Source organism: Perognathus longimembris, chromosome 8 (genome assembly GCF_023159225.1).
Source record: "Perognathus longimembris pacificus isolate PPM17 chromosome 8, ASM2315922v1, whole genome shotgun sequence".
Lineage (NCBI taxonomy): Eukaryota > Metazoa > Chordata > Mammalia > Rodentia > Heteromyidae > Perognathus > Perognathus longimembris.
In genome coordinates, this window is record NC_063168.1 from 72,996,725 (window position 1) to 73,011,002 (window position 14,278).

Below are 14,278 nucleotides of genomic sequence, written 5' to 3' on the forward strand. Positions count from 1 at the left end.
TGTTCCCCTTCTCTTTACGATGTTTATTCCAATGAAAGGCTAAAACAATAAATGCCCATTTAAGATAAGCTCTGTGTGTGTGCGCGCATGTGCACACACGCATGCGTGCTCCCACGCTCCAGTGCTGGGGCTTGACCTCAGGACCTGCAGCTCTTGCTTAGCTTCTGTGCTCACGTGCCCTGCCCGAGCCCTGGTCTCACCTTGTCACAGAAGACTTTGATCTGGCAGTAGGCCCGGTGCACTGGCTTATTGCTACGGTTGTTGTAACTGTAGGTGTCGATCTGGATGTTGAGAGGCAAGCCCTTCACGCCCTTCTGAGAGGAGAAATCTGTGCTCAGGCAGTTCACAGAGATGAACACCTGCGAAGGGAAAAGAAGGTTCCATAAGCAACGGTTCCAGCAGTGAACCAGCATGGCGCCAGCTGGAAAATACGAACAGTGAAGGAGAGCGTCACTGCTTCCCTTTGTGGAGGGAGCTTAGGGCTTTTTAGAAACCACTTTGTTTTTGGTGGTGACACTGCGGCTTGAACTCAGGGCCTGGGCACTATCCATGTCTTAGCACTCTACCACTTGGGCCAAATCACCATTTCTGTTTTTTTTTTTTTCCTTTTAGATGTATGGGGGGGGGGTAGGATTGCTAAGTGGAGAAAAGGGTCTCATGAACATTCCTGCCCAGGTTGGCTTCTAACAGTGATCTTCAGATCTCAGCCTCCTGACTGACTAGGATTACAGGCTGTAATTTGGATTCTTATCTTTACACATCCAAAGCGAGAGTTTATTCACAGGCTGAGGATGGAATGATCACATCTTAAATGATCACCAAACACTAAACAAAGAACTCTTTTACAGAGGCTCCACAGAGATGTGGTGACGCATGTGTGAAAATCACTAAGGAAGATGTTCTTCCGTGGGTCTCTGTCTTTGAGAGAAAATCACAGTGATCGAAGCAATGGAGTCACGCCTCCTCTGGAGAAACTGCAAACGGCTGTGGCGATGGCGGGTGATCACCCGTGCTTCACAAGTCCATTCTCTCACCAGCACTCAGACACCAGGGACCCAAGCTTGTTTGTTTGTTTTTTTGCCATTCCTGGGGCTTGAACTCAGGGCCTGGGCAAGGTCCCTGAGCTTCCTTTTGCTCAAGGCTAGCACTCTACCACTTGAGCCACAGCGCCACTTCTGGCTTTTTCTATATATGCGGTGCTAAGAAATCGCACCCAGGGCTTCATGCGTGCCAGGCAAGCACTCTACCACCAAGCAACATTCCCAGCCCTGGACCCAAGTTTCTAGAGACTGCATGCCCAAGTTCAATAGCGATGGCAGTCACTATTTTCACAGAATGGCTAGCCTGCTCCTCAGCCTTGATGTACTAATACTAACTAGGGGAGAGCTTTCCAGCAGAGGTTTTTTTTGTTTTGTTTTTTTTCAAGAATGAGTTGGAGGGGCTGGGGATATGGCCTAGCGGCAAGAGTGCTTGCCTCGTATACATGAGACCCTGGGTTCAATTCCCCAGCACCACATATACAGAAAATGGCCAGAAGTGGTGCTGTGGCTCAAGTGGCAGAGTGCTAGCCTTGAGCAAAAAGAAGCCAGGGACAGTGCTCAGGCCCTGAGTCCAAGGCCCAGGACTGGCCAAAAAAAAAAAGAAAAAAAGAATGAGTTGGAGAGTGGAGCACTGGTGGCTCACGCCTGTAATCCCAGCTACTCAGGGTGCTGAGACCTGAGGATTATGGTTTGAAGCCAGCCTGGGCAGGTAAGTCTGTAAGATTTTTTATCTCAATTAACTACCAAAAAGCCAGAAGTGGAGTTGTGGCTCAAGCAGTAAAGTGATAGTCTTGAACAAAAAACTTAAGGAACAGGGGCCAAGCCCTGACTTCAAGCCCCAGTGTTTTCCCCACCTCCCCAGGCTGATCCCAATTGCCTAAAGATGTGTGCATCTTCCAGCAAATTTCCTCACAAGTTAAAACAAATTGAGACACACTACGATTGTGTACTGGAGCCTGCGGGAGTTGTGTGTCACGCGTCCTGGTGGCCCGGCTTTGGATCACCCGCCTGGCTGCAGCATTTATTTCTGACACACGAGCACCACACAGTGGATAGCTTTGGAATCACAGTTTCTAGACCAGATTGTCTCCTTTCAAAGATGCAAGACCTTAAGCAGGGCAATTAGGATACCGGGTACCACAGCTGAACTAAGACAGAAACTCCTACCATACCAGCACGTGAACGAGAAGAGGGAAGGAAGATAAGTTAAAGAGGAAGGAAACTTAGAACAATGAGGACAAAGAACACTTGCTAGATAGGGTGCAAAGGAGGGTTTTTTTTGGTTCCCCCCCCCCCCTTACTCTATTGCTTCTAAGAAGAAAAAGACCAAAATATCCTAAAAAGACTGAGGACATGTCAAAGCCAGCAGGTCAGCCATCTTCCATCGTCCTCCCAGCCTTCTCCAGAGCATTCTCACTGCTGGGCACCGCGCCACCTCACCTCTGACCTTGACAGGTTTCCTACGGGCTCGCTCAGGGCCTCTGTGGGGGGCCAGATGTCACCAACGGGAGGAAGAGGAGGAAGAGAGGGGAAAGAGGAGGAAGGGAGGGAGGGGGGAAGGGAAAGGCGATGGCTGTCCCAGTCATGGGTAGGGGACACACTCATCCTCTGACAGATGAAGTCCAGAGAGAATGTGCTCAGGAGAAACAGCTGAGTCTGAAAATCAGAGCATCCGGGTTTGGCCGTAGCTCAGCGCAGAGCCCTGGCCCGTCCAGAGTCCACACTGCTGATCAAGCACCCAGGGGAGACAAAGCCGCGTGTAACACATGCACCACTAAACTTCCTATAAATTCTATTATCCTAAAGGCACAATGTAAGGTTGAAGTTAAAGGAATCACAGTGGCTGGGGATGTGGCTTAGTGGTAGAGTGCTTGCTTAGCATTCATGAAGCCCTGGGTTCGATAGTATCACATAAACAGAGAAAGCCAGAAGTAGCGCTGTGGCTCGAGTGGTAGAGTGCTAGCCTTGAGCAAAACAAGCTCAGGAACATCCCAGGCCCTGAGTTCAAGTCCCAGGACTGGCCAAAAAAAAAAAAAAGTAATCCCAGTAAAGCCAGGTCACTGCCAGTGGCTCACGCCTACAGTCAAAACCACTCAGGAGTCTGAGAGCTCAGGATCACAGTTCAAAGCCAGCTGGGAAAGGAAAGTCTGAGACTCATATCCAGTTCAGTGGTGAAAAGTTGAAAGTGGAGCTGTGGCTCAAGTGGTAGAGCACCAGCCGTGAGCAGACAGCACTCAGGCCTTCAGTGCAAGCCTGAGTATGCGCACACATACAGAGTCATCACAGTAAACGCATCAGGGAATCTCACACAACACGGACTGGAAGCTTGTTAGAAATGTTGATTTCCTGCCTATCCAGACCCCATGAGCCAGAGCCCCTGGGACACAGGGCTCTCAACTGCTGCAGAAGACTGGGGCTCATGGAGACCCCAGAAGCTCATCCCTCAAAGCTGTGGTTCAGAGGGAAAAGCTGGGTGGGAGGGAGGGAGGGAGGGAGGGAGGGGCTAACGACGTCCACAAAGAAATGGAGTCTATCTGACCCCTGTAACCCCTCTACACATCACCTTTATAGTAACGATGGAAACATTTTACAAACTAGCGCATCTGTGTCAACACGGCTGGGAATGTCTCAGGTACGGGGTTCTCCCCGGGGAACCTGAGCGAGCCACACCGCATAAAACGTATCTTTTTTATGCACAACCTTTTACTTATCACAAAGGTTCTTTCTTTGCTGGCATCCTAGGCGCACACAGCAGCTTCCTCTTCTCCTTTCGCTTTCTCACTCTGTGCTTGTGAGCAGCACTTTCGCGATGGTTTTCTGCGCTCAATCCTGCTCGGGCACGTGTGGCACACGGGACCACCATGGGCCCCGCTGACACGCTTTTTGTTTTAGACAATCGCATGAGGACTTGGGGTCCGCAGCAGGAACCCCCGGAGCCGGCCTGGGCACACACCGACCTTCCTGGTGAAAAGGTCAACCACTGTGTGGCCAGGGGCTCGGGACAGCCTGGTTTTCTCAGAGGCTGTGTTGCAGGAAAGCCTAGGGTGGGATGTCAATTGCGGGACCGTGTTGGTGATGTCCTTTAGACACTGTCCAGGAAGAGACATAACTCTTTCGACCATTCTCACCGAATAACCTCTCACTGATATTAAAGGAAAACCAAACAAATCTCCCTGCAATGTCTAAAGACAGTGGGAAAGGGCAAAAAGTGTGCAAAGAAAGCACCCCGCTCCTCCCTCTACCAAACACATGGAGCGCACATGTGTGCAAACACGCGCAACACTTACAACCTGCCTCTGAAGTCTGAGAACAGGCTGACTAATACACAGTGTTCCTTCTGTAAAATACTGGGGAGCTCTCTAAAGCAGAACCTTACAAGTGACCTTTTCTCTGTTTTCATACTTCCCTGCTATGTATTTTTTTGTTATTCAAATAACATTAATCTCAAAAGATGGGCCACTGATGTTCCCACCCCAAATTAAATTATTAGAAAAACTAGCCACAAAAAACAAACAGCTCAACAGGCTAAAGATGCTCTTCAAGATTCCTTCTAAGCGCCCAGCCCACTTTCCTAAGACAGTTCCTCATTCCTGCTCAAGAACTCATGCTCTCAGAGTATTTCAGAAGATTTTACTTTTCTTGCAAACCTCAGTTTGAAAATGAGAGGAAAGCAATAGAACACTGGGACACACACTATCAGGGTTCTGTCTGAGTTATACCATATATTTTTGTTTTTGTTTTGCCAGTCCTGGGGCTTGGACTCAGGGCCTGAGCACTGTCCCTGAGCTTCTTTTGCTACTAGCACTGGAGCCACAGTGCCACTTCCGGCTTCCTCTGTTTATGTGGTACTGAAGAATTGAACCCATGGCTTCATGCATGCTAGGCAAGCACTCTACCACTATGCCACATTCCCAGCCTTCCATATAGCTTTAATAATAAGGTGTGCTCAAACAAGTGGAGTAAAAAAAATTAAAAATAGAACTATAACCCTTCTATATATTACCTTTATGGCAACAATTTTAAAAAAGAAAAAAATTCAAAATGTAAACCATTCAACTAAGAATAGCACTAAGAGCCTTACTACAGTTGGATGTTTTTCTTTTTAAGGGATAAAGATTTCACCTAGCCCGGTGCTTGTGGCTCACGCTTATAATTCTAGCTGCTAAGGAGGCTAAGATCTGGGAATCAAGGTGCCAAGCCAGCCTGGGCAAGAAAGCCTGGAGACTCTTACCTCTAATTAACCAGCAAAAAGCTCAAGGGGAAGTGTGGCTCAAGTGGGAGAGCACCAGCCTTCAGTGAAATAACTAAGGGACAGGCCTGAGTTCAAGCCCCAGTACCATCAAACACACACACATTTCTCTTATCTCCAAATCTCTTAATGAGTTTCAAATCCTCACAAACATTTAAAACACACAATAGTGCCCCCTCTAATAAATAGAGAAAAGCAAACAATAAAAGAGAGCGACTACAAAGTTGTACAAATTAGTCTTCTTCTACTCCCAAGCAGAGAACTCTCTGATCAATAAAATGGCTGTAAGGAGATGGGAGAAACACTGAATTTTAGGCAGACTATTATGGTTCCTGAATCTTAACCATTTTCAACAGCATTACAACTGCCTGTTTAATAAGCACTTAAAAACCTCATGCCTGGGCTGGCTTTGAATGGTGCCGCTCAGATCTCAGCCTCCTGAGTAGCTAGGATGACAGGAGTGAGGCACAACTGCCTGGCCACTTCTGGCTTTTGGCTGGTTCATTGGCTTTTCTGGAACCTTGTTGGAGATAAGTCTTACCAACTTCCCTGCCCAGGCTGACTTTGAACTGTGACCCTCAGATCTCAGCCTCCTGAGTAGCTAGGATCACAGGCGTGAGCCACCAGTGCTGCTTTCTTGGTTTTGATTTTTTTTGAGAAAGTGTCTCACTACGCAGACCAGGCTGGCCTTGAACTCTCCACTCTCCATCCTCTTAGCACAACTAAGCCCACTGCAAGCATTTTACTGGTATTAGTGACACGGGTGGGGAGGGGCTGTTACAGCTCCGCAGGTTTGCACCGTATTCCAGTCTTAGTCTTACCCCCTCTGTTGGCACTCCTTGCCCCCTCTCTTCTTCTCCCAACGGCATCCCCGCAGCTTTCCTTGTTTTGTTTTCAGAGTTGCAAATACTGGGTTTCAATAGTCTTCAACCTCTTCTATCTTTCCTGCCAGCCCAAGGCCCTCCCAGCTCGTCCTCACCTGCTGACAGAGTCTAGTTCTCCTCCTGCTATGACCTGCAGTTTCTGGGTGTAAGGTCCACCCCAAGGAGGGCTCCATGCAGATATCCCCCTCCCCCGTTTAAGTCTGCACCCAGTATCTGAGTTACCTAGGTAACTGGCACACCTGGAGGCGTTTGCCTCCTCCTCCTCTGAGGTCACATCCAGTCCACCTGGCCATGCCTCCCACCTTTTCTGACGTAATCTGGCTCAACACAAGTTCCTCTCTTTTCTTTTCTCTCTCCCGCTCTCTGGCTCTTTTTCTCTTTCCTTTTCTTTTTCTCTTCTTCCTTGCCCTCTGTCTCCCACGCCTCTATCCTGTGCCGGCGGCAGTTTGCTCTCCCCCAATAAGCTCTTCTTTGCCTGAACCATGTGGTGGGTTTCCTTTCCGGGAACCTTACACCGGGCCCTGGTACGCAAAGTCCCTCAGAACAACACATTTCCACAGCCTCTTCCCCAGCTGAATTTCCAACGGCCACTTTGGAGGGAAAAGCAAGAGGTCCAGGCAAACACCCTTTGCAACGTGCAAAGCTGCACTGGGACTGCCCAGTGTAGCCATCTTGGACTCCTTCAGCACAAGGCCCCCTTCCCTGCAAACGCTCACAGCGTGTTTTCAACCTCACTCACAGGTGCCCGCATCCAGCGGAGTGCTCGAGCCAGAGGGTGGGCTTCGCCCCACCCCTCACCCCCACCCCCCGTTTACACCTCCCGGCTTGCACACAGAAGATGGACCACGCACGCGCAACTATGGAAGCCAGCTCTTTCCCACTGAATATCTGCATAGGGTTTGGTGGGAAGGGGCTGAGCCCAGAGCTCAATGGCACTGCGCCAGCCTAGCAGGCTTGGGGCCCTGGGTTGAATCCTCAGCATTTTTTTTCTTGGAAGGATGTGAGTCTAGCCAACGAAACTTTAAGGAAAGATGGTGTTTTGTGCTTACATTTCAGATTGCATACAGTCTCAGCGGAGAACATGCCTGCTGACCTGCCTTGGCATACACAACTGTCACTTGTGTGTTGTGATTCACATTTACAAAGTTCCGCACAGAGCTCTCTGTCTGGTTACAAATAGCGAGGAAAGCGATGATGGAGAGAGAGAAAAGGAAAAAGAAAAGTAGGTAGCTTTAGCGTTGGAAAGTACCACGAGTTTGACATCTGGAAAACGCGCAAGCCGGGGCTGCCTCCTCCTTTCCCAGGGCTGTGCTGCCCGAGCCCCGGCTCACCAGCTGCGGTGGAGGCTGACTCCAAATGCAGAGACGACAGGAATCAGCTAAGCAGCCCCAGCCTTGCCGACTCTTTTTTTTTTTTTTTTTTTGCCAGTCCTGGGGCTTGGACTCAGGGCCTGAGCACTGTCCCTGGCTTCTTTGTGCTCAAGGCTAGCACTCTGCCACTTGAGCCACAGCGCCACTTCTGGCCTTTTCTACATATGTGGTGCTGAGGAATTGAACCCAGGGCTTCATGTATACGAGGCAAGCGCTCTTGCCACTCGGCCGTATCCCCAGCCCTTGCCGACTCCTTTGGAAGGGGCGCAGGCAACACGCGGCAAGCGGAGCTGTGGACGCGCCCATGGGAAGGCTTTTTCGAAGAAGGAAAACAGAGGAAGAGGAGCCCCAGATGTCTGAGTAGAAGGTCATTTTGGTCATGAGGTCGCTGTGTTTCAAACCCAACAGCCAGTCCATGCCAAACTTCCTCCTTGCCTTGAGTAAGTCACCGGCTCAGGTGAGTATCCCCAGGCTCTAGGACACAGCCGCGGCGGCAGCCATCTTGGACCGGGTCCCACCGGCCTCTGGCAGGATTTACCATTTTAACTCATTCTTGTATTAAAATACAGACAGACCATTCATGCGGTCTTTCTAGAATGTAATCTAGCTACTAAGTCAAAAGGAAGAAACTTTAGAATGTTTCCATTTAATTCTCCAAATCAGTCAAAAGGATTTCTACAACAGTTCTGAATAGCTACTACCTAGAAATCTCCTGACAATTAAAATGCGAGGTTGGTAAGAGTCGTTTTTTGGTGTTTTTTCTTTTTTAATCACCCCAAGTGCCAGAGCACGTTTAAACAGAATAAAATCACCACTTAGAGAGTAGATTTATATGAAGTTAAGAATGTGAGCTGAAACTTGTGGAGTGGGAAACAGTTTGAATAAAGAAATCAAGATTTGACTCTTGGCTAAAGTCTAATTAACCAAGAACATTTTCTGGGCATTATACCGTGGACACCTAATCATAATCCACAGTCCTCCTCCCACCGCCCAGCCAAAACAAACAAACCAACCTGATGGCTCAGCTCTGCAGAGCCATGCCGGTCCCTGCCTCCCCACTCCGCAAGTGCCCGCATAATTAATGCCCGGAGCCGAGACGACATCAGAGAGACTGAGTCACACACTGCTTCCGATTGGTCCGATAACCCTCCCGCGCCACCCTTCCTTTAGCTCTTCTGATGCGGGGCGGCGGCTGAAAGGTCCAGCTACCGAATGCCATCACCAGAAGACTTCAAGTGTGCAAGCTAGCATTTCTGTGATTTCTCAGACGATCAAATGACTACGGAAGAAAAGAAGGAGGATTGGCGGGAAGGGGTGGGGACGACAGGGACGTGGGAGGAGAAAAGCACTCTTCCCACGGCCCAGTTCAGCTTGGCGGGGCGTCTCCCCCGGGAGGAAAAAACAAGCAGTCAGCAGCCTGGCGTGGCCCCAGCGCGGCTTCCCACACCGCCCACACGGCGTCTCAGTTTCTGCGGAGCACGGAGCCAGGGAAAAAGTCACTGTGATAAAGAGAGGCTGGAGCTAGACAGCCTTCAGAGGAAGCGGGTGCTGCTCTTCCCGCCTCACCTGCGACACGCCAGCCCCGCTGAACTTAAGGACACTTGGCAGGTGCAGGGATTTGGCACCTGCTGTCCCAAATCAACAGAACGTGTGCTGAGAAACAGGCAGCACTGGGGGCAGGTGTGACCCCAGGCGGTCGCGGACCACATTCCAGCGTCGCTGGGCACACAGTAAGTGGGTCACAAAGGAGCAGCACTGGGCGGGCGGGCTGCCAATCAGAAGTTGTGGTTACAAGTCAGTTTCTCCCCTAAAATCTAAAGCCAGCATCTGTAAATACATGTGGAGAGCTCACGGCAGGAGGGGCAGGCCGGGAAGTCCCTCTGGGGGTGGGGGGAAGAGCTTCCTGCGCCCCGAGGCCCCACACGGCCTTGTCATGTCTAATCTGGGTAGCTTCAGTCACCAGCAGTAATGTCAGAGGGTTTTAGTTCATTTATTTATCCTGTCACTTCTGGCAAACAATTGCTGGTTTACTGAAAGTAAGTGGGTTTTTCTGCCCGGGCCGGCTTCAAACCGTGATCCTCAGGTATGAGCCTCCTGAGTAGTTAGGATTTACAGAAGTGGGGCCCCAGCACCCGACTAGCTTCTAAGTAGTTAAACTGATTGGAATGGCAGTTAGCAAGCCACCACAGATGGAATTTCCAGGAAGGACCTAAGAGAAGGAGGGTTAAGATGACAAGCTGTCAAATAAGAGCATTCCACAGAGGAGCTTATTGTTTCTTGAGGATGGTAGAGTGCAGGAAGGGGGTAAAAATCGGCCACCCCCACCCCCCAAAAAGAATGAAAATGTTAACTCAAGTGTCAGGATAAATGGTGGCTAAACAGACACAAGTGCTTGAAACCTGTTTCACAAGATGCAAGTTTCACTACCAAACCAAGGCTTGCTTTAGTTGCGAGTCTCCCCTAGCAAATCAGAAGCACTTTCTGGTGGGCCCTGACCCTCGGGCTGGGTCGTAAGAGAGCACGCTACTGCTGCTGGAGGAGTCTCAAGTTCTGCCACAATTCAAGGTGCTTTATTTCACCCCTGCATAGACTGCCCGCCTGCTTACCACAGGTACACACCGTGACAAGCTCTTGGGGCAAAGCCCGAGACACCTAGCTTTAAAAAAGATGATATTTCACAGAAATTATCCTCAGGATCACATCCTACACAGCTGCTTCAAAGCGGCATTTCCAATCGCCACAAACTTCCAGCCAAGACAATTTTCTTGTTATTTCCAATACTGATCAAGACTCAACTGCTTAGAGACTCAGCATTCTCATATACATATATATATAAAACATATATATGATTATAACTTTAACAAACATGGGTTTTCATCACACTGCGTACCAGAACTGCCTTGAGTTTTTCTTAGTGCTTGAAGGTTAGGAACCCATGGATATCCAGTTTAATCTGGTCAGCCTTGGGATCTGCCAAGCCTCAGGCTCTTAGCCTGTTTTAAAGTAAGAGTGTTTCCTGCCTTCATTCTCTATTTAGGCCAGGCAGTATTCACTTGGGCTTTAATCACTGGCCTGCATTTGCAATTGCAAACACCCAGGTACCATGTTTAACTCTCTTTCTCTCCTCCCTCCATCCTCCCATTCACACTGGAAACTTGGTAGTTGTGAAACAAACCAAACCTGTCTCTGCTTAATGCAACACACGGAACGTGGCAACACCTTATTGTAATGGCACCCGGGACCGATGCTTCACGAGAATGGAATTCCTATAAACGCAAGCAATATGTTCAGTCCAAACAAATTAAAAAATTACTCTCCCAATGAATTCCAAACATTATGCTTAGACAAAACAACAAACTGTTATTAAACTCATAAACCTGCATCCCATAGGCACACACAAGACGTCTCAGGTTCAAGTTACCAGCGTGGTTACACCCCTCCTTCTAGAATGCTCAGCGAGCATCAGTAATCCTTGAGCACCAATACCACGTACTTCTTTCTGCTGGGACAAGACAAAGGGAAAGTCGGGTGCTCCATCTCTGGGTAAACCTTGTGCACACTCAAATAGGGCTCCGAACTCTGTATTGATCCTCTTTCTTTTGTAACACGAACACTTTCCTTGACATAAAACCTGTGGCTCTCAGGTCAACCGTTCAGAATGGCCTTCTCAGAGCAGAAGATTCTAATTAACAGTGGAAGCTTAAAGAGCTTCTGATGGGGAACAGAATGCTGTGATTTGTGTCCTGCCTCTGGCTAACCCTTTCCTTCTGGCCAAAGCCCCACAAGGAAAGGCAAGAGATGGAAGGGAACAGAGTGCGTTGCAACTGGCTCTCTCACACATAAAGGCAGAATCATGCCACCAAAAGACACGCTTCCATAAGACACGGTTCCATCGCCCTTCAAACAATCTGGTCCACGCTGAGGTCGGGAGCCTCCTGAAGTTCTGATGGAGACTCAGAGCGAGCACCCAGCCCAGGACTGCACTGCGGGAGGCGGCCCAGAGCTCCAGGTGTCTCAAGCCAGGTTATGTGCAACGCAGCACAACAAAAGCTTGCTCTCAGCTAATTCTTCTCTGACATCCTTAGTCCAGAAGGAGCGTAGCACACATCTAACTGTAACTGTTGGTTGTGTGTGTGTGTGTGTGTGTGTGTGTGTGTGTGTGTGTGAGTACTGGGTCTTGAACTCAGGGTCTAGGTGATGTCTTTCAATTTTTTTGTTCAAGGCTGGTGCTTTACCACTTGAGCCACAGCTCTACTTGTGGCTTCTTACTAGTCAATAGGAGAGAAGACTCTCAGAGACTTTTCTGCCCGGGCTAGCTTCAAATCACAATCCTTAGATCTCAGTCCTTTGAGCAGTTAGGATTATAGGTGTGAACCACTGGTGACTGACTACTGTTGGTATTTTTAAAATGAAACATGTAAATGATAGCCACAACATAATCTTCCTTCTAAGGTAAGGACTTAGATATCTCTGCTAGAAAAAATATCTTGGTTAGGTATTTTGTATGCCTGGGGTTCATGATATTCTTTAAAAGGTTGTTTAGTAGTCATGGAGGTCATATCTACACATAGACAACGAAGAGATCGTGAGCTGTGCTATGAAGCATCTCCACCCTGCTCCCCCGCAGCGCCTCCCTGCCTCTGACCAGAGCTGCCCGGCCAGAGGCCGTCACCGGGCTGCCCAGCACCACGGACACAGCTCCCTGGAGACAGCGCCCAGCTGCGGTGGGCTCCAACGAGGCTGCCTTTGGGCTTCTAGTTTCTGCTCCCCTGTAGCTACGCATCACTCATCCGCTGCAAACTGATTTCCCAGCAGCCCTGGTGCTCTTCTGCTATGGGGATTTCTACTAGCGACTCCACAAAGCTTCTCTGTTAGTAAGAAGTCTTATTATGCGTTCGTCAAGAACACTTCGTCCCCACATCCTGGAGCCTGGCCTCCTCAAAGCCTCCTTTCACCAGCGAGCTGCAAGCATATCCTCAGGAGAGGGCCGCGTGCTGTGGCACTGAGCAGGCTCAGAGCAGGCTGAGAGCACAGGCCAGGCATCTGAGCGCAGCCCAGCCCACAGCGGGTCCTCTGAGAACTCGGCTTGCTTCCTACTGCACTTTCTGTTTACTTTAGATCTTCAGGCTCCAAGGCTTCCTATCACCAACCAAATCTCATGCTGTTGTAAACTCAAGGTTTACAAAACCCAAGCAAGAAACCAGCTTCTAGGCCAAGCCCTGCAGCCCGTCTACAATGACTCACTGGGGCTAGGAAATTCTGAAATGACTGCAGAGCACAGAGCCCCAATTTATCCATTATTTATGTCTCCAAAGTCCATTTGTAAAGTGGTATAGACTTTTTTTTTTTTTTTTTTTTTTTGCCTTAGAGATGTTCCACTTAGGTAGGGTCTCAGGTGACCCCACAAAAGCCCATATAACCCACAAATCTACCTGATCAAACTAAAACAGTAGTGTTAGCTCGTGCCTGGAGCCACAGGACTGGAGTTAGGAGTCTGCTGCCTGCGATGGCAGCAATAGCAGCAGCAGCAAGCCCAGTCGGCTGGGGGCCTGGCTCCTTCCTCACCACCTGGCCTCTCCTCAAGTCTTGCCCTACAGACTCGATGCTCGGCACCACGCCACAGCTCCATCTTTTTTTTTCTCTTTTCACTGGTACTGAGACTTTTAACTTGGAGCCTGCGCACTAGCACGTGAGCCACAGTTCCACTTCTGGCTTTTTACTGGTTAGGCGGAGTCTCAGACTTTTCTTCCAGGCTGGCTTCAAACCGTGATCCTCAGATCTCAGCCTCCTGCATAGCTCTGATTACAACATGAGCCACCAGCGCCCAGCCAGAGCTCCATCTTTTACTGTTCCCAAGACAGCTGCAGCCTTCGCCCCGTTCCTCCTGCCTTCCCAGCAGATGATCTCAGCTCAGCATCTGGGAGGAAGAAATTGCGTAATTTCCGGGAAAAATGGTGCTGTCTGAACTGTAACCTGTCCAGGACTTCTGAGTCTTTCGAAGGTGATGAGGAGAGAGGACCATAAAATGAACAAGACCTAATCAAAATGGCCCCGCCCAACTGTTCCAAAGACATTTCTGCTTCTCAAGGCGACTTCCTCCTCCCCCTTGACTTTGAAGGCCAGTCACCGAGTGTTTCCATGGCGGCCGCAGGCACATGCTTGCACAGATCAACGGAGCGTGCACAGGCACGGTAAGAGGTGAGCCCTGGCTGGGACAGTGTTTCCCCCCAAGTGGAACACAAGCCAAACACTCATGATTCACCCTTGGTCATCCTTCGAACACAGCAACTTCAAGGAGAGAAGCAGAAACTGTAGGTACGATTCAGAGGTTGACCCTGGGTCAGAATTCTGGTTTTACTCATTCTGACAGGGTTAATAGTGCATATGAGCTATCATTAAGGAAGGGAAGGAAGCTGGGTGTTGGTGGCCCAGGCTTGACATCCTAGCTGTGACGAGGAAGATCTCAGTTCTAGGGCAGCCTGAGTAGACTAGTCCACAAGATTCCATCTCAACAAAAGAAGGTGGGCGTAGTAGTGTGCACCTGCTATACCAGCCATAGCAGGGAGTTAAAAACAGGAGGACTGCATTCCAGGTGAGAACCCATTTCAAAGATAACCAGTGCAAAAAGAAAAAGGCTTGGGGCTAGTTTAGTGATAATCTGCCTAGCAAAACTTTGAGTTCAAAATACTAATACTATTCCAAACAGTGGAGATGGGAGAAAGGACTATCACATAA

General features: G+C 49.3%; 1 protein-coding gene across 2 annotated transcripts in view; it reads right to left on the minus strand.

The window, feature by feature from the left end:
- Positions 1–14,278, minus strand: part of Grhl1 (grainyhead like transcription factor 1) — a 50,036-nt gene that overhangs the window by 15,565 nt on the left and 20,193 nt on the right. For both annotated transcript variants that reach the window (XM_048353428.1, XM_048353429.1), the window contains exon 9: positions 201–359. In XM_048353428.1, the coding sequence (XP_048209385.1) occupies positions 201–359 (159 nt within the window). The remainder of the gene's footprint in view (positions 1–200; positions 360–14,278) is intronic.